Source organism: Falco naumanni, chromosome 9 (genome assembly GCF_017639655.2).
Source record: "Falco naumanni isolate bFalNau1 chromosome 9, bFalNau1.pat, whole genome shotgun sequence".
NCBI lineage: Eukaryota > Metazoa > Chordata > Aves > Falconiformes > Falconidae > Falco > Falco naumanni.
The window spans coordinates 1,142,333-1,160,866 of record NC_054062.1 but is presented as its reverse complement, the minus strand read 5'-3'; the positions used below and the strand labels follow the sequence as shown (position 1 = coordinate 1,160,866).

General features: G+C 61.1%; 2 protein-coding genes across 3 annotated transcripts; both read right to left on the bottom strand.

The window, feature by feature from the left end:
* Positions 1–396: 396 nt before the first annotated feature.
* LOC121094064 (cyclin-dependent kinase 9-like) lies at positions 397–6,496 on the bottom strand. Its single transcript, XM_040607221.1, has 7 exons — positions 6,375–6,496; positions 5,801–5,909; positions 4,836–4,926; positions 2,784–2,950; positions 2,411–2,582; positions 2,186–2,334; positions 397–986 (listed from the first exon to the last, which is right to left on the bottom strand). The coding sequence occupies exons 1-7, from the start codon at positions 6,464–6,466 to the stop codon at positions 624–626; spliced, it is 1,143 nt and encodes a 380-aa protein (XP_040463155.1). The 5' UTR covers positions 6,467–6,496; the 3' UTR covers positions 397–623.
* A 4,306-nt stretch (positions 6,497–10,802) lies between these two features.
* LOC121094065 (cyclin-dependent kinase 9-like) lies at positions 10,803–18,231 on the bottom strand. Of its 2 annotated transcripts, XM_040607223.1 has the most exons (8): positions 18,163–18,231; positions 17,964–18,078; positions 16,298–16,406; positions 15,328–15,418; positions 13,276–13,442; positions 12,903–13,074; positions 12,678–12,826; positions 10,803–11,476 (listed from the first exon to the last, which is right to left on the bottom strand). In XM_040607223.1, the coding sequence occupies exons 2-8, from the start codon at positions 18,035–18,037 to the stop codon at positions 11,114–11,116; spliced, it is 1,125 nt and encodes a 374-aa protein (XP_040463157.1). In that variant the 5' UTR covers positions 18,038–18,078; positions 18,163–18,231; the 3' UTR covers positions 10,803–11,113. The 2 variants fall into 2 exon arrangements, with proteins under 2 accessions (XP_040463157.1, XP_040463156.1); XM_040607222.1 differs by lacking the exons at positions 17,964–18,078; positions 18,163–18,231 and adding an exon at positions 16,872–17,051.
* Between the last annotated feature and the right edge of the window lie 303 nt (positions 18,232–18,534).

The window sequence follows — 18,534 nt, the reverse complement described above, 5'->3', positions numbered from 1 at the left end:
CACTCACCTGCATTGCTGGCCACGGGCACCTCCGTGAAGTTGGGGCAGAAGACAGCGTAGTCAAAGCGGCAGGGCTGTGGGGAGAGGAGGGGGGGTCAGCACTGGGGGAGCCCTCAGGACCCACCCATGGGATCGCCACCAGGACCAGTCCCACACTGGCAGGGTCACGGGGGGTTGGTCCAGGCAGGGGGTCATCTGATGGCCCCCCCTGCACCCAGAGCTGCAAGACCCTCGGGGGGGGCACAGAGGTGGGATACACCCAGGGACAGCAGGGTGGACAGGCTGCACAGCACCAGCTCCTCCTCACGGCTCCCCTCACCTGCAGCCACTGAACGTGGCCGGTCCAGGCCACGGTTGAGGCCACGTGCTGAACCGGCGCCCGGCAGGTGCGGGAGCTCTATAACAAAGCTGCAGGGAAACAGCTGCAGGCTTGCAGGTATCACCTTCTGTAGCGGCTCCGTGGTGGCTGAGCTGCCGCACGAGATCTCAGAGCCGAGTTAAAGCCAGCAGGCGCTTCGCCTTGAAGAAAGTCCTTTCCCAGACAGAAAGACCTTGCCAGGACATCCCCGCTGAATGCAGCCTGCGGAGTAGCCCAGCTGGGACCCCGCTGGGGAAGCCCCCACTCAAAACACTCGGTCGAATCCAGCCTGGTTGGTGGCGGCCGGGTTCCTGCCCTGGAACGGCTGCTGGGGCATGTGCCCACCCCTCCTGTGCGGTGGGGCCAGGTACTCGAACATGGACTGGTTGAGGGTGGACAGCATGTTTTTGAGGTCCGAGGGCATGGGGTCGGACCAGAAGAAGTCGTGGTTCAGGGCATCATCGCTGTCGATCCGCTGGGCGGGATCCAGCACCAGCAGCTTGTCGATGAGGTCGAGTGCGTAGGGGTCTCCGACGTAGGCTTTCAGGCAATCCTTCACCTTGCGCTTCTGACCCTTGGGAAGATCCAGCTTCTGGTACAGCTCGTATTTACCCACATTTGGCCAAGCCTGGGAAGGGGCAGGAAAGCAGGGTTGGGAGGAAATAGTTACAGAGAGGACAAGCCATTCTTGATGCGAACACCCTCAGGCAAATTCGGGTGAGGTCTGCAGGGAGAACAATACTATTTTATAACCTCCAAACTGGCAGACCTTGTTCCCACAGCATGAAGGAGGCCCTAAAGGGTACGCTAAAGCCTGGAGACACGTGGGCAAGTCAGGACGGAGGCCTGCTGGAATGGAAACAGCTTGCAGGATGCTCCAGGATTTCTGGTTCTCCCACAAAAGAGCTACAAGAGAGCGAGGCTCATGCCAGCTACAGCATCCAGAAAGGTAAAGCCACAAACCCGATTGCTAAGTAACAACCAGGATGTCTGTGGCTCCTTTTATCCTTAGGAAGCAAAGCCTGCTGCAGTCACCAGCACTTACACCAACCCTGATCTGAGAGACCACACCAGGTATTTACATACAAGAGAAAACCCCTTCAATGTACGTACATAACGCATGCAGGACAGGCATCAGGCCTCTGCAGCTGCCTGCACAACACAACCCCCAGATCACAGCCCCGGCCAAGAGATCCCCCAGCTCAATCCCCCACAAGAGGGCAGGACAAGCCGCCATTAAAGAAGGAGCTGAGAAAGAGCTAAATGCTCCCACCAGAACGGAGCCGATGCCGCGAGTGACAAGACAGAACTGAAGAGGCTTTTCGAGGTGACCAGTTCAAAGCACCAGAGGCAAACCTCTCAACACAAAACAAACAAAAAAACCCAAACCCCACCCTTCTTTAAGCAGAAATTCAAAGGGTGTTTCTCTGTGAGACAACCCCCAAACACAGGCTAGAACAGATTCCTACGTGCAATGTTCTGTTCTTTCACAGCTGGAGCAGCCAGCATCGTCTCTGTGCTCAAACACAAGGACACAAGCCACCCCTGCCGAAGGGGGTCTGGGAGGCAGGTTCACCCTTTTCTCCTCACGAGGTTAACATGAGCGATGGGACAGCTGTAGTCTACACAGAGTAGCAAGGCAAGCGCAGTGCCCCACCGTGCACGGGGCTGCCGGGAGGCAAGCAGAGTTTGCCAGAGCTTCCCCAGCCTCCCTGCCAGCAGCGGGCATGGGAAGAGGCCCAGGAACGGCCGATCCCAGAACCTGCCCACACCACCGCCTCTCGCCTCTCTCCGCTCTCTGCAGCTCGCTCACGCTCACGCCCTCACCTCCGGTGTGATGGATCCGCAGAGCTGGCTGATGAGGGTGAGCTGGTGCTGCTCTGTGTTCCCTTGCATGATGGGGCTGCGGGTCCACATCTCTGCCATGATGCACCCTGCACCCCAGAGGTCAATGGGGGGACCATAGTCCCGCTCCCCTAAACAGAGATGTCGCGTTAGTCACCCAGGGGAATGAGAAGGACAGAGAAGCCGGCAGAGCCCATCACCTCCTACCTAGGAGCAGCTCTGGCGGCCGGTACCACAGAGTCACCACCCGGTTGGTGTAGCGGTTTGGCTGGCTGTTCTTAGCCAGGCTGAAAGCTCGAGCCAGCCCAAAGTCCGCAAGCTTCAGCACTCCGTCCCGCGTGATCAGGACATTTGCAGCTTTCAGGTCTCGATGCAAGATCTGTACCAGGACAGACGCCAAAAGGTTAAGCCGTTCAGGTACCCTCCCTGGGCGCCTGGTGCCAGCACCTCCTTGGTGCCAGCAGCTCCAGAGGCGGAGGACAAGCAAGGACTTCCCTCCAGCCTGTGCTAAGACACCCACTCCTTGGAAAGCCACAGAAAGCAGGGTGACCTCAGAGCACAGCACAGCTCTGGCCGGTACCTTGTTCCTGTGGATGTAGTAAAGGCCGTTCAACAGCATCTGCATCACTTTCTTGATCTCTGAGAGCGTGAACTTGACACGGGCATTGCTGAGAAGGCCAGCCAGGTCGTGCTCGCAGAAGTCAAACACAAGGTAGATGCTGCCCTTGCAGCGGTTGTATGGAGAGGCTATGGGAGAAGCAAGGAGGGACCCTTAACCCCAGCACAGCCCCTCCTGGCCTCCGGCCACCCTGCTGCTCATACATACAGCGCTCACTAGACAAAACCTCAGGGCACAGGCACACACAGAACCAGAAACAGCCTGCAGGCCCCAAGACCCACAACTAGCAACAGAAGAACAGAGGATGAGGATCAGAGTCGTGAACGTGATCAGACAGGCAAGGCAAGGGCACAAAAATCTTTGAAAGCTTCGTTTTGTATTGCTCTGTGCGCGTAACGGCTGTGGGGTTTCCTCCCTGCAAGCCACGGCTGGTAGGTGCACACACCACTAGCTGCCAGCCAAGCACTACCACCAATCGCGTCAGGGATAACGGAGACGCCCGCAAAGACAGCCCCAGCGAAAATGCAGAAACGGAGAAAAATCTGTCTAACAGCGTATTAGAAAGCGGGGGTTTCTGCAGCCTCAAACATCATCTGTGAAAATGGGCTGCTCTGGATCAAAGCGATTTCAAACTCCAACTCCAACTGCAATTTAAAGTCACTAACAGGAAGCCCCAAATGAAGCAGTCTATTTCAATCCTGTTCCTAGAGCACACATGCAAAACAGTAAAAAGAAAGCTGATTTTCATCAGCTGTAATCGGCAAAACTTGCCGATCAGCAGCTCCTACTGGACAATGACAGCCAAGCTCAGCCCTCACAGAAACGCACCACTCTGCCAGCCAGCAGGGTGCCTGCTCTACCAGGTTTGCAATTCCTTACACACATATGGCCCCTACCACACCTTTCCCACCTAAAAAGAGAGGCGCTTACAAGTTTGAGAACAGCACATGCAATATTTCTGCTTTACTGGAAACTGAGGTCAAAGTAGATCTGGGTGAAAACTGGAATTCAAACAAAACACAAACGACCGACACGGCTACAAAAATAGTTACCTTGGGTACACCATCACAACTTGTTTAATCGCACAGTGAATTCAAAATTAACTTGTCAGTGTTTCTACTTATACCTGTTCGGAGGACTATAATCTACGTGCTGTAGAGGACTAGAGCAACTTCAAGTTCCTGGTCCCGGGCCAAACACTTCTACCAGTTCAGTGAACTTTTAAAAACACACCAGCACCAGATACCTGCCACTTTCATTTTTATTTCACGGAAGCGACTGAATATAGAGAATGGCAGGCTTGAACATCAGCTGTCACTTTCAAAAGTATTTTTTACAATACAAATCCACAGAAGACAATGACGTATAAAAGCTACCAAGTGCTTTAAAGCAACTTGACTGGAAACGGAGCCAGGCCAAGCGCACTGAGCGTGCCAGTCACGCAGCAGGGGCACACCACGTGAGGTAGAAGCGAGGAGGTGGAAGAGCAGCTCAGGGCCACCCCGAGTGGAGTCCCAGCTCTCACAGCACGAGCAGTCGCTGCCATCCACAGAAAGCCAAGCAAGTCTCCAGCTGGAGCTGGAGCATCAGCACAGAGCTGCCACAAACCATCGCAAGCCAACTGAGAGGGACAGCTAGAGGTCCTGACAGGAGGGAACTGGCTGTGCACAGCTCCGGGCTCAAAACCCTCTGCTTCAAAGCCTCTCCAGTGTGGGTTTATCTCAAGCCTCTCAGGACTTTTCCAATAGGGGCAGCATTCATTGCCACAGCACACCCATATCCCAGCAGCACTGACCACAGCTTTTTCCAGCCAAGGTGCAGCAACACCCGAACTCTATAAGAAACTGTTTTCCAAGAGGAGTGCGCCATCACCCCTCGCATCACAGGCGGGGACAGAGGCCTATGCCCAGCTAGAGGACCCCACGCCCAGCACAAAACACCAGCCCGCTCAGCAGAGAAGGAGGGCTGAAAAAAAAGCTGGCAGCCAGCCCGAGAGAGAGCCCCGCAAGCTACCTTTGGTCCTGCAGATTTCGATGAGGTTCACCACGTTCTCATGTTTGAGCAGCTGGAGGATTTTAATCTCTCGCAAGGCTGTGATGGGGAACTGGAAAGGCGAAAGAAAGGACGGGGATTAGGGGTGCGTGAGACCAGGCCACCCCTGCCTAGAGAACAGGAGACACGTGACCGTGGCAGCTCGGCAGGGGACCTGCTTGAGCAGCACTGTCACAGGTCACTGAAGGCCGATCAGAGCTTTAAAATAAAACACCCACACCGGTACTGTGCACATTTATTTACCACCAGGGCACCACTGCGGAGGGACGTTCCTTCACAGGAGAGTGGTTGTGTGGTGCTGAGGCAGGCATGCAGGCACCCCTCCCTCCTCTCCTCATCTTCCACATTTGTAACGGCACACGGTACGGCCTGGCCCAAGCTGCAGAGCAGCCTCCCCAGCTACTGCCTGCGCTGTTTAAGCTGTTACCTCTCTCCCCAGCTTCTCCCATCTCTTGCACACCCCTGAGCACGTGCCCCTCACACACTACCCGGCTCCTCCACAAACAACAGCCAGCGGGGAGCCCTGCGCCTGGGGGGGGATGACAGGCTTTTGCACGGGAGGAGGAACGTGTGGGCCACCTCCCAGCAGCTGTCCCATGCAGCCCAGTGACCTCACAGGGACTGCACCACACTGCTGCCTTTGCAGCCAGAAAGGTGACAACAAGCCGTAGGCCCTGGCAAAGCCACAAGGCCCAACGTTATCACAGTATCAGCAGGAGAGGAAAAAGGCCACAGGGCTGGGGTCCTGTCCACACCCTTACAGGTTCAGGATACAGCGTATTAGAGCTGCAAATATTGTGAAACACATTTACTCTGTGAAAGCACATCTATGCCGTCCCAAACATCAGCCTTCGACGACAAAGGGCCACCCCGCACCCCGCACCCCGGCCTTCCCAAACACAGCCCAGCCACGTTCCGGCACTTACCCCCTTCTTCTGCCATGCTGCTGCAGTTACCCCCTCCTCATTTTCCATCAACACTTTCTTCAGTGCTACTCTCTTGCCTGTCTGCCGGTGTCTGGCTTTGAAAACTTCCCTGTAAAACCAGAATGAAACCACTGAGCAGCGCAAGGCAGAAGGGACGCAGCCAGGTGCTCCTGACCGGGAACACCAGCAAACAAGACACAAAGACGAGACAACCGCTCTGTGCTGACCCGCCATCCGACCCAGCCACATCCCGCTCGGACCAAAGGCCCTCAGCAGCGGCCGAGCCGAGCCAGCCCAGGAGCCCCCCCAAGGATTCGGGCCGAAACTGCACGTTTTGGGCAAAGGTGCAGGGCCCCGCCCCGCCCGTCTCCAGAGGGAACTCTGCTCTGCCAGAGCGGGGCGCCGGGCCGGCGAAAGGAGGGCTGAGGGGCCAGGCCGGCCCCCGCGGCCGGAGCGCTGGCCGAGGAAGGGAGACCCAAGCGGGCGGCGCCCGGGCCTGGGGCGGGCGGGCCGCGGGGCCCAGGGGGCCGGCCCCGAGCAGCAGGCCCGACGGCGGGGCGGGCCGGGCACTCACCCGAAGGTTCCCTGCCCGATCTTGGCGAGCTTCTCGTACTTAGAGACCTCATCGCAGAAGGGACACTCCGCCATGTCGTACCGCTTGGCCATGGCTGCCGCAGCCGTCGCTACAGCACCGCGTTCTGCCCCTCCCGCGCGCGTCACAGCCCCTTCCGCAGCAACGCGGCTCCCTCGGGGCTCCTGGGCGGGCGGAGCTTGCCCCCCGCCAGCCCCGCCCCCGCCAGCCCCGCCCCCGCCAGCCCCGCCTTGCAGCCAGCCCCGCCCCCGCCGCAGCAGCCCCCTGCTCCCCGCCGCACCGCCCGGGGCACCCACCGCCCCTGGTGCTGGTGGCCCTAAAGCACGTCACCGTGGCACCGTGTCTCCTGCGTGCTGAAACCCGCCAGGGATTCCACAGCCTTTCTGCTCCCTGGCTCCTGCACCCAGGGGCTGTGGCGAGGGGACCCCACAGCCAGGGCAGGACACGGGGCCCGGGGGGCACAGACGTGCCCGGTGGGGGCTGCCGTCCCCCCGGCGATGCCTGCGGCAGGGTGCAACGCGAGCATCTTGGCGTGGGGGTGTCTGAAACTGGTCCCCAAGGCGGGGGGCACGGGGGGGCCAAGGCCAGAGCAGCAGCGGAGGTGGCTGCTGGCATCCCGGCCACGGCAGCCACCAGGTGCTGCCTGGGAATGGGGGACAGCACAGACACTGCAGCCTGCCAGGCCCAGGCCACCTGGGCCTGCGTGAAGACACTCCTGCCTCCAGGGCACCCCAAGGTCCCCCAGCATGAGGCAACAGCCAGCGGCAGGGGGCTCCTGCTGCCAGTCATGCCGTCCGGCTGTCACCCCACCCACGGGGCCGTGAGGGCAGCGGCTGAGCCCCAGACGTGCCTGGTGCTCCCTTGCCTGCAGGGCTGGCGCCGTCCTCTAAGGCTGGCACCCTGCTCGAGAGATGGCACCCTCACCCACAGGGCTGGCACCCACGTTCAGGGCTGGCACCCTGCTCTAGGGCTGGCACCCAGGGGGGGTTGGGTGTCAACACCTGCTGGGCATCCCCAACCAGCACTGGGGCACATGGCCCAGGGGGGGTCCTCGAGGGAGGGAGCACCCCCCGCCAGCCCCACCTTGGTCTCCTCCAGGCGGCTGTAAACGAGCCAGAAGTACTTGCTGAACTGCTCCTTGCTGATGGGCTGCCCATCGATGCGGATCCGCTCACGCACCTGCACCAGGTGAGGGGAGCTGGGGGGGCAGAGCAGGAGAGGGGGGGCACAGTCGGGCACAGTGCCACCAGCCCCCCCAAACCCTCCTGACCCCCCCCACTCACCTGTAAAAGCCCGTCTTCAGCCCGTAGTTGCGGAGGATGCACTCAGCGAAGGCGCACACTGAGCCCTGGGGAGACAGCAGCGTTAACCCCCCCGTGCTGGGGCAAACGGAGCCAGAGAGGCTGGAGGCCCCCCCTTGCCCCCCAGCACTGCCCATCTGCCTCACCTTGCCCTTCGTCCCCGTGACATGGATGACGTTCAGTCGATCCAGGTCCTCGACCTGCCAGAGGTCAACCACCCGAGAAGACCCCCAGGAGGCAGCCAGCACCGAGCATGGCGGCACCACTGCTGGGACGGGGGGGGGGGGTGGGCTGGGTGGGGTGATGGGGGGACCCCCTCCTCACCTTCATCCCGGTCCGCTCCAAAAAGCCCTGCATGGCTTCCAGCTGGGCCTGGGGGTCGCTGCGCTCCCGCTTCACCTGCTCCAGGTCGCTGGCATTGGTCTGCAGGGTGTTGAGGGTCCGGATGGTGTCCTGGAAAGATCCCTGGGGGCGGTCAGGATGGCGCCCATCACCACAGCCTCGGGGCTGGGCCCACCGCCACAGCCCCAGGGGCCAGCCCAGCCCAGCCCGATCCACCCCATCGGGTTTGGCTCTCGCAGCCGTGCCCGCTGGCTGCCGCCGTGGCCCCGCGGTGACACGCTGACAGTGCCAGCACCTGTTTGGGGGACGCCGCGCGGACGGGCTCCTTCTGGGCAAGGGGAGCCACCCCTCCACCGGTGCCCCTTGGCCCCGCGGGGGGGCACAGGGCAGCCCAGCACCCGGCACCCACCCCTGCCCGGCGGGACAAGGCCACCCATGGGTGCGAGCGGGCGGCGCTCCAGTGCCACCATGCCTGCCCGCCGGCTCGAACCGGGGCCGCAACCGCAGCCGCGGAACTGCACCTGCACGGTGCATCTGGCACAGCCGCTGCGCGGCACGGCCGCTGCCGGGGGCCACCGAGCCCCCCGGGCCCGCACGCTTGGCCCTGCCGCAGCGGGACCTGGCGTGGGACAAGCCAGTGGCCCCGGTGCGGGGACCCCCCGAGCAGCCGGACCCCATGCAGGCAGCAGAGCGGCACCGGCGGCGCATCCTGCCCTGGTGAGCGTGGGGCAGCTCCGGGGCTTCCGCACCGCCCCCGGCCCCGGGACCGCCGGCGCCCCCGCGGCGCCCGGCAGCCGCACGGGCTCGGGATGCCCGAGGCCCCGCCCGGGACGCGGCGCGGCTGCTGGCCGCGCTCCCGGGGCTGCCGCGGCGGACGGCGCTTCGCAGGGCGACCTTCGGGCACCGGCCGCCCCCGGCAGAAGGCACGGCGAGCGGCGGCGCCGGGACCCCCTCCCGCCCACCCGGGAGCCCGCAGGCCGGTGTCTCGGGAAGGGGCCGCCGCTGCCCTCCCACGCCCGGTACGGCGGGACACCCCCCGCGCGACCCCAACCGCCCCGTGCCCCCCCCCCCCCCCCCCGCGCCCCCGGCGCAAGGTCCCGCTCCCCGCCTGCTGCTAATCCGTGGTACCTGGTAATCCGTGGCGGGGGCGCGCGCAGGCCGCGTGCTGAACCGGCGCCCGGCAGCGGTCCGCACCGCTCCGCGCAACGCGCGCAGCCCCCGCGCCACCATCCCGCTGCCCCGCGCCCCGCCGCGCGCCCGCCGCCGTCTTTGACACGGGCGGTGCTTCGCCACGTCGCGCGGCGCCGCCATATTAGCGAGGGGCTGCAGCGGCGCGGGGGCCCCCTCACCGCCCGGGGCGGGCAGCCCCCGGCAGCCGGGGGGGCTCCCCCCAGCGCCAAGGCCGCCCCGGCCCCCCCCCGCCCCCCCTCAGCTACCGGCGCTGCCGCGTTCATCACCCGCTGCAGCGCTCATAGCACCGACCCACCCTCCGGCTACAGCGCGGGGGGGGGGCAGAGCCGGGACCCCGGGAGGGCAGCCCTGGGGGGAGCCGCGATGCCGCCCCCAGGCCCGGGCACCCGCCCTGGGCAGGCCGAAGGTGCCGTTTCACAGCTGCCCTCCGTGCTCAGGCAGAAATCGCGGCAGGTCCCAGCCAGCCCTTGGGGACAGCAGCGTGTTTATTCACAGCCGGCAGAAGTCATCTAGCTTACTGCTTGCAACCAACTTCATTTTTCCCCCAAGGAAACCAGGCTCCCCCCCAGCCGGACGCTCTTCCCAGAAAGATTTACCTCATACACGCCCTTGATCATGCTCCCTTCTTGTCCTGAGAGCGGCCCTGCTCGCCCCGGCTTCCTCACCCAGGCCCTGTGCTACCGACGGGGCTTTTGCCATTAACCCTGGTTAACAGACAACCTATCCAAGGCCAAAGGTTATCACCCACCACATACTGTACACATCAGCTGTTTGAAAGTCCTGGGATCGATCCATGGGGCTCGCCGAGAAGACGGCCAGCTGCAGCTGACGGCCATGGAAGACAAAGGGTTCAGCCAACGGCCCGGGTGAAGGAGCGCAAGGATCGCTCTGCGCCGCGTAACTCAGGCCTGGCGAGCTCTGGCAGGTGTGCGCACACCGTCCCAGTGCATCAGGCTGGTCGCTGCAGCCGGGGAAGGCGGCAGTCTTGCTCTAGGCTCGTGCAAAGAGCTCCAGGACAGAGGAGTGGACACGTGAGTGATCGAAGAGTCACCCTGCTCCCACCACAGTGTTCCCAGCGCTGCCACGCCACTGTGAAATCCCTGCAGACAGCAGGTCTCACCCCAGGCTGAGGCCAGCGCTCCCAACTCCCTTCCCCATCCAAACTCCCGCCACAGCCAGCGCCACAGGGAAAGCACACCGCAGCCGGGGTGTGTCTGACAAGACCCCCAATTGCAGTTTGCCATGAAGAAAGCACGGACGCTGCAACCACGCGATTCCCACCATAAATCCTGGCTGTATGGAGCAACGGGCCTGGTGAGCACCTTTCGACGCTCCAGCCCAAACTGCAGCGAGAGTCACTCACACTGTCTAGAGTGACTCTGCTTTCCCCAGGACACTTCTGTGTCATCCTCCACCAGTGCTTCAAAGGATACACTATGCAGGAGCTACAACCACCCTGAAGAGCTGAAGGCAGCTCCCAGTAGGGCCAACTTTGGTCCAGGGCAGCTACTCCCAGTCCTCCCACTCATGGCACTGTTTGCCAAGAGCCCCAGCACTAACAAAGCCACATGCTCCATCACCAGGTCCATAACAATCGTTCTACAAGATTTACACAACCAGTACAGACTTCTGCTGGGGCGAGGGGGGGAGGTGCGGGAGCTCTGTAACAAAGCTGCAGGGAAACAGCTGCAGGCTTGCAGGTATCACCTTCTGTAGCGGCTCCGTGGTGGCTGAGCTGCCGCACGAGATCTCAGAGCCGAGTTAAAGCCAGCAGGCGCTTCGCCTTGAAGAAAGTCCTTTCCCAGACAGAAAGACCTTGCCAGGACATCCCCGCTGAATGCAGCCTGCGGAGTAGCCCAGCTGGGACCCCGCTGGGGAAGCCCCCACTCAAAACACTCGGTCGAATCCAGCCTGGTTGGTGGCGGCCGGGTTCCTGCCCTGGAACGGCTGCTGGGGCATGTGCCCACCCCTCCTGTGCGGTGGGGCCAGGTACTCGAACATGGACTGGTTGAGGGTGGACAGCATGTTTTTGAGGTCCGAGGGCATGGGGTCGGACCAGAAGAAGTCGTGGTTCAGGGCATCATCGCTGTCGATCCGCTGGGCGGGATCCAGCACCAGCAGCTTGTCGATGAGGTCGAGTGCGTAGGGGTCTCCGACGTAGGCTTTCAGGCAATCCTTCACCTTGCGCTTCTGACCCTTGGGAAGATCCAGCTTCTGGTACAGCTCGTATTTACCCACATTTGGCCAAGCCTGGGAAGGGGCAGGAAAGCAGGGTTGGGAGGAAATAGTTACAGAGAGGACAAGCCATTCTTGATGCGAACACCCTCAGGCAAATTCGGGTGAGGTCTGCAGGGAGAACAATACTATTTTATAACCTCCAAACTGGCAGACCTTGTTCCCACAGCATGAAGGAGGCCCTAAAGGGTACGCTAAAGCCTGGAGACACGTGGGCAAGTCGGGACGGAGGCCTGCTGGAATGGAAACAGCTTGCAGGATGCTCCAGGATTTCTGGTTCTCCCACGAAAGAGCTACAAGAGAGCGAGGCTCATGCCAGCTACAGCATCCAGAAAGGTAAAGCCACAAACCCGATTGCTAAGTAACAACCAGGATGTCTGTGGCTCCTTTTATCCTTAGGAAGCAAAGCCTGCTGCAGTCACCAGCACTTACCCCAACCCTGATCTGAGAGACCACACCAGGTATTTACATACAAGAGAAAACCCCTCCAATGTACGTACATAACGCATGCAGGACAGGCATCAGGCCTCTGCAGCTGCCTGCACAACACAACCCCCAGATCACAGCCCCGGCCAAGAGATCCCCCAGCTCAATCCCCCACAAGAGGGCAGGACAAGCCGCCATTAAAGAAGGAGCTGAGAAAGAGCTAAATGCTCCCACCAGAACGGAGCCGATGCCGCGAGTGACAAGACAGAACTGAAGAGGCTTTTCGAGGTGACCAGTTCAAAGCACCAGAGGGCAAACCTCTCAACACAAAACAAACAAAAAAACCCAAACCCCCACCCTTCTTTAAGCAGAAATTCAAAGGGTGTTTCTCTGTGAGACAACCCCCAAACACAGGCTAGAACAGATTCCTACGTGCAATGTTCTGTTCTTTCACAGCTGGAGCAGCCAGCATCGTCTCTGTGCTCAAACACAAGGACACAAGCCACCCCTGCCGAAGGGGGTCTGGGAGGCAGGTTCACCCTTTTCTCCTCACGAGGTTAACATGAGCGATGGGACAGCTGTAGTCTACACAGAGTAGCAAGGCAAGCGCAGTGCCCCACCGTGCACGGGGCTGCCGGGAGGCAAGCAGAGTTTGCCAGAGCTTCCCCAGCCTCCCTGCCAGCAGCGGGCATGGGAAGAGGCCCAGGAACGGCCGATCCCAGAACCTGCCCACACCACCGCCTCTCGCCTCCCTCCGCTCTCTGCAGCTCGCTCACGCTCACGCCCTCACCTCCGGTGTGATGGATCCGCAGAGCTGGCTGATGAGGGTGAGCTGGTGCTGCTCTGTGTTCCCTTGCATGATGGGGCTGCGGGTCCACATCTCTGCCATGATGCACCCTGCACCCCAGAGGTCAATGGGGGGACCATAGTCCCGCTCCCCTAAACAGAGATGTCGCGTTAGTCACCCAGGGGAATGAGAAGGACAGAGAAGCCGGCAGAGCCCATCACCTCCTACCTAGGAGCAGCTCTGGCGGCCGGTACCACAGAGTCACCACCCGGTTGGTGTAGCAGTTTGGCTGGCTGTTCTTAGCCAGGCTGAAAGCTCGAGCCAGCCCAAAGTCCGCAAGCTTCAGCACTCCGTCCCGCGTGATCAGGACATTTGCAGCTTTCAGGTCTCGATGCAAGATCTGTACCAGGACAGACGCCAAAAGGTTAAGCCGTTCAGGTACCCTCCCTGGGCGCCTGGTGCCAGCACCTCCTTGGTGCCAGCAGCTCCAGAGGCGGAGGACAAGCAAGGACTTCCCTCCAGCCTGTGCTAAGACACCCACTCCTTGGAAAGCCACAGAAAGCAGGGTGACCTCAGAGCACAGCACAGCTCTGGCCGGTACCTTGTTCCTGTGGATGTAGTAAAGGCCGTTCAACAGCATCTGCATCACTTTCTTGATCTCTGAGAGCGTGAACTTGACACGGGCATTGCTGAGAAGGCCAGCCAGGTCGTGCTCGCAGAAGTCAAACACAAGGTAGATGCTGCCCTTGCAGCGGTTGTATGGAGAGGCTATGGGAGAAGCAAGGAGGGACCCTTAACCCCAGCACAGCTCCTCCTGGCCTCCGGCCACCCTGCTGCTCATACATACAGCGCTCACTAGACAAAACCTCAGGGCACCGGCACGCACAGAACCAGAAACAGCCTGCAGGCCCCAAGACCCACAACTAGCAACAGAAGAATAGAGGATGAGGATCAGAGTCGTGAACGTGATCAGACAGGCAAGGCAAGGGCACAAAAATCTTTGAAAGCTTCGTTTTGTATTGCTCTGTGCGCGTAACGGCTGTGGGGTTTCCTCCCTGCAAGCCACGGCTGGTAGGTGCACACACCACTAGCTGCCAGCCAAGCACTACCACCAATCGCGTCAGGGATAACGGAGACGCCCGCAAAGACAGCCCCAGCGAAAATGCAGAAACGGAGAAAAATCTGTCTAACAGCGTATTAGAAAGCGGGGGTTTCTGCAGCCTCAAACATCATCTGTGAAAATGGGCTGCTCTGGATCAAAGCGATTTCAAACTCCAACTCCAACTGCAATTTAAAGTCACTAACAGGAAGCCCCAAATGAAGCAGTCTATTTCAATCCTGTTCCTAGAGCACACATGCAAAACTGTAAAAAGAAAGCTGATTTTCATCAGCTGTAATCGGCAAAACTTGCCGATCAGCAGCTCCTACTGGACAATGACAGCCAAGCTCAGCCCTCACAGAAACGCACCACTCTGCCAGCCAGCAGGGTGCCTGCTCTACCAGGTTTGCAATTCCTTACACACATATGGCCCCTACCACACCTTTCCCACCTAAAAAGAGAGGCGCTTACAAGTTTGAGAACAGCACATGCAATATTTCTGCTTTACTGGAAACTGAGGTCAAAGTAGATCTGGGTGAAAACTGGAATTCAAACAAAACACAAACGACCGACACGGCTACAAAAATAGTTACCTTGGGTACACCATCACAACTTGTTTAATCGCACAGTGAATTCAAAATTAACTTGTCAGTGTTTCTACTCATACCTGTTCGGAGGACTATAATCTACGTGCTGTAGAGGACTAGAGCAACTTCAAGTTCCTGGTCCCGGGCCAAACACTTCTACCAGTTCAGTGAACTTTTAAAAACACACCAGCACCAGATACCTGCCACTTTCATTTTTATTTCACGGAAGCGACTGAATATAGAGAATGGCAGGCTTGAACATCAGCTGTCACTTTCAAAAGTATTTTTTACAATACAAATCCACAGAAGACAATGACGTATAAAAGCTACCAAGTGCTTTAAAGCAACTTGACTGGAAACGGAGCCAGGCCAAGCGCACTGAGCGTGCCAGTCACGCAGCAGGGGCACACCACGTGAGGTAGAAGCGAGGAGGTGGAAGAGCAGCTCAGGGCCACCCCGAGTGGAGTCCCAGCTCTCACAGCACGAGCAGTCGCTGCCATCCACAGAAAGCCAAGCAAGTCTCCAGCTGGAGCTGGAGCATCAGCACAGAGCTGCCACAAACCATCGCAAGCCAACTGAGAGGGACAGCTAGAGGTCCTGACAGGAGGGAACTGGCTGTGCACAGCTCCGGGCTCAAAACCCTCTGCTTCAAAGCCTCTCCAGTGTGGGTTTATCTCAAGCCTCTCACGACTTTTCCAATAGGGGCAGCATTCATTGCCACAGCACACCCATATCCCAGCAGCACTGACCACAGCTTTTTCCAGCCAAGGTGCAGCAACACCCGAACTCTATAAGAAACTGTTTTCCAAGAGGAGTGCGCCATCACCCCTCGCATCACAGGCGGGGACAGAGGCCTATGCCCAGCTAGAGGACCCCACGCCCAGCACAAAACACCAGCCCGCTCAGCAGAGAAGGAGGGCTGAAAAAAAAGCTGGCAGCCAGCCCGAGAGAGAGCCCCGCAAGCTACCTTTGGTCCGGCAGATTTCTATGAGGTTCACCACGTTCTCATGTTTGAGCAGCTGAAGGATTTTAATCTCTCGCAAGGCTGTGATGGGGAACTGGAAAGGCGAAAGAAAGGACGGGGATTAGGGGTGCGTGAGACCAGGCCAGCCCTGCCTAGAGAACAGGAGACACGTGACCGTGGCAGCTCGGCAGGGGACCTGCTTGAGCAGCACTGTCACAGGTCACTGAAGGCCGATCAGAGCTTTAAAATAAAACACCCACACCGGTACTGTGCACATTTATTTACCACCAGGGCACCACTGCGGAGGGACGTTCCTTCACAGGAGAGTGGTTGTGTGGTGCTGAGGCAGGCATGCAGGCACCCCTCCCTCCTCTCCTCATCTTCCACATTTGTAACGGCACACGGTACGGCCTGGCCCAAGCTGCAGAGCAGCCTCCCCAGCTACTGCCTGCGCTGTTTAAGCTGTTACCTCTCTCCCCAGCTTCTCCCATCTCTTGCACACCCCTGAGCACGTGCCCCTCACACACTACCCGGCTCCTCCACAAACAACAGCCAGCGGGGAGCCCTGCGCCTGGGGGGGGATGACAGGCTTTTGCATGGGAGGAGGAACGCGTGGGCAGCGCCACCTCCCAGCAGCTGTCCCACGCAGCCCAGTGACCTCACAGGGACTGCACCACACTGCTGCCTTTGCAGCCAGAAAGCTGACAACAAGCCGTAGGCCCTGGCAAAGCCACAAGGCCCAACGTTATCACAGTATCAGCAGGAGAGGAAAAAGGCCACAGGGCTGGGGTCCTGTCCACACCCTTACAGGTTCAGGATACAGCGTATTAGAGCTGCAAATATTGTGAAACACATTTACTCTGCGAAAGCACATCTATGCCGTCCCAAACATTAGCCTTCGACGACAAAGGGCCACCCCGCACCCCGCACCCCGGCCTTCCCAAACACAGCCCAGCCACGTTCCGGCACTTACCCCCTTCTTCTGCCATGCTGCTGCAGTTACCCCCTCCTCATTTTCCATCAACACTTTCTTCAGTGCTACTCTCTTGCCTGTCTGCCGGTGTCTGGCTTTGAAAACTTCCCTGTAAAACCAGAATGAAACCACTGAGCAGCGCAAGGCAGAAGGGACGCAGCCAGGTGCTCCTGACCGGGAACACCAGCAAACAAGACACAAAGACGAGACAACCGCTCTGTGCTGACCCGCCATCCGACCCAGCCACATCCCGCTCGGACCAAAGGCCCTCAGCAGCGGCCGAGCCGAGCCAGCCCAGGAGCCCCCCAAGGATTCGGGCCGAAACTGCACGTTTTGGGCAAAGGTGCAGGGCCCCGCCCCGCCCGTCTCCAGAGGGAACTCTGCTCTGCCAGAGCGGGGCGCCGGGGCCGGCGAAAGGAGGGCTGAGGGGCCAGGCCGGCCCCCGCGGCCGGAGCGCTGGCCGAGGAAGGGAGACCCAAGCGGGCGGCGCCCGGGCCTGGGGCGGGCGGGCCGCGGGGCCCAGGGGGCCGGCCCCGAGCAGCAGGCCCGACGGCGGGGCGGGCCGGGCACTCACCCGAAGGTTCCCTGCCCGATCTTGGCGAGCTTCTCGTACTTAGAGACCTCATCGCAGAAGGGACACTCCGCCATGTCGTACCGCTTGGCCATGGCTGCCGCGGCCGTCGCTACAGCACCGCGTTCTGCCCCTCCCGCGCGCGTCACAGCCCCTTCCGCAGCAACGCGGCTCCCTCGGGGCTCCTGGGCGGGCGGAGCTTGCCCCCGCCAGCCCCGCCCCCGCCAGCCCCGCCCCCGCCAGCCCCGCCCTTGCAGCCAGCCCCGCCCCCGCCGCAGCAGCCCCCTGCCTCCCCGCCGCACCGCCCGGGGCACCCACCGCCCCTGGTGCTGGTGGCCCTAAAGCACGTCACCGTGGCACCGTGTCTCCTGCGTGCTGAAACCCGCCAGGGATTCCACAGCCTTTCTGCTCCCTGGCTCCTGCACCCAGGGGCTGTGGCGAGGGGACCCCACAGCCAGGGCAGGACACGGGGCCCGGGGTGCCCGGTGGGGGCTGCCGTCCCCCCGGCGATGCCTGCGGCAGGGTGCAACGCGAGCATCTTGGCGTGGGGGTGTCTGAAACTGGTCCCCAAGGCGGGGGGCACGGGGGGGCCAAGGCCAGAGCAGCAGCGGAGGTGGCTGCTGGCATCCCGGCCACAGCAGCCACCAGGTGCTGCCTGGGAATGGGGGACAGCACAGACACTGCAGCCTGCCAGGCCCAGGCCACCTGGGCCTGCGTGAAGACACTCCTGCCTCCAGGGCACCCCAAGGTCCCCCAGCATGAGGCAACAGCCAGCGGCAGGGGGCTCCTGCTGCCAGTCATGCCGTCCGGCTGTCACCCCACCCACGGGGCCGTGAGGGCAGCGGCTGAGCCCCAGACGTGCCTGGTGCTCCCTTGCCTGCAGGGCTGGCGCCGTCCTCTAAGGCTGGCACCCTGCTCGAGAGATGGCACCCTCACCCACAGGGCTGGCAGCCACGTTCAGGGCTGGCACCCTGCTCTAGGGCTGGCACCCAGGGGGGGTTGGGTGTCAACATCTGCTGGGCATCCCCAACCAGCACTGGGGCACATGGCCCAGGGGGGGTCCTCGAGGGAGGGAGCACCCCCCGCCAGCCCCACCTTGGTCTCCTCCAGGCGGCTGTAAACGAGCCAGAAGTACTTGCTGAACTGCTCCTTGCTGATGGGCTGCCCATCGATGCGGATCCGCTCACGCACCTGCACCAGGTGAGGGGAGCTGGGGGGGCAGAGCAGGAGAGGGCGGCACAGTCGGGCACAGTGCCACCAGCCCCCCCAAACCCTCCTGACTCCCCCCACTCACCTGTAAAAGCCCGTCTTCAGCCCGTAGTTGCGGAGGATGCACTCAGCGAAGGCGCACACTGAGCCCTGGGGAGACAGCAGCGTTAACCCCCCCGTGCTGGGGCAAACGGAGCCAGAGAGGCTGGAGGCCCCCCCTTGCCCCCCAGCACTGCCCATCTGCCTCACCTTGCCCTTCGTCCCCGTGACATGGATGATGTTCAGTCGATCCAGGTCCTCGACCTGCCAGAGGTCAACCACCCGAGAAGACCCCCAGGAGGCAGCCAGCACTGAGCATGGCGGCACCGACTGCTGGGACGGGTTGGGGTGGGGCTGGGGGGGGTGATGGGGGGACCCCCTCCTCACCTTCATCCCGGTCCGCTCCAAAAAGCCCTGC

Coding starts and splice junctions, on each gene's coding strand:
- LOC121094064 (XM_040607221.1), bottom strand. CDS start 6,466: ATGGCCAAGCGGTACGACATGGCGGAGTGTCCCTTCTGCGATGAGGTC. Junction 5,910..6,374: donor ATCGGGCAGGGAACCTTCGG/GTGAGTGCCCGG, acceptor CTGGTTTTACAG/GGAAGTTTTCAAAGCCAGAC. Junction 987..2,185: donor GCGGATCCATCACACCGGAG/GTGAGGGCGTGA, acceptor GCCCCTTCCCAG/GCTTGGCCAAATGTGGGTAA.
- LOC121094065 (XM_040607222.1), bottom strand. CDS start 16,963: ATGGCCAAGCGGTACGACATGGCGGAGTGTCCCTTCTGCGATGAGGTC. Junction 15,419..16,297: donor CAGCATGGCAGAAGAAGGGG/GTAAGTGCCGGA, acceptor TCGCCTTTCCAG/TTCCCCATCACAGCCTTGCG. Junction 13,075..13,275: donor ACTACATCCACAGGAACAAG/GTACCGGCCAGA, acceptor GTCCTGGTACAG/ATCTTGCATCGAGACCTGAA.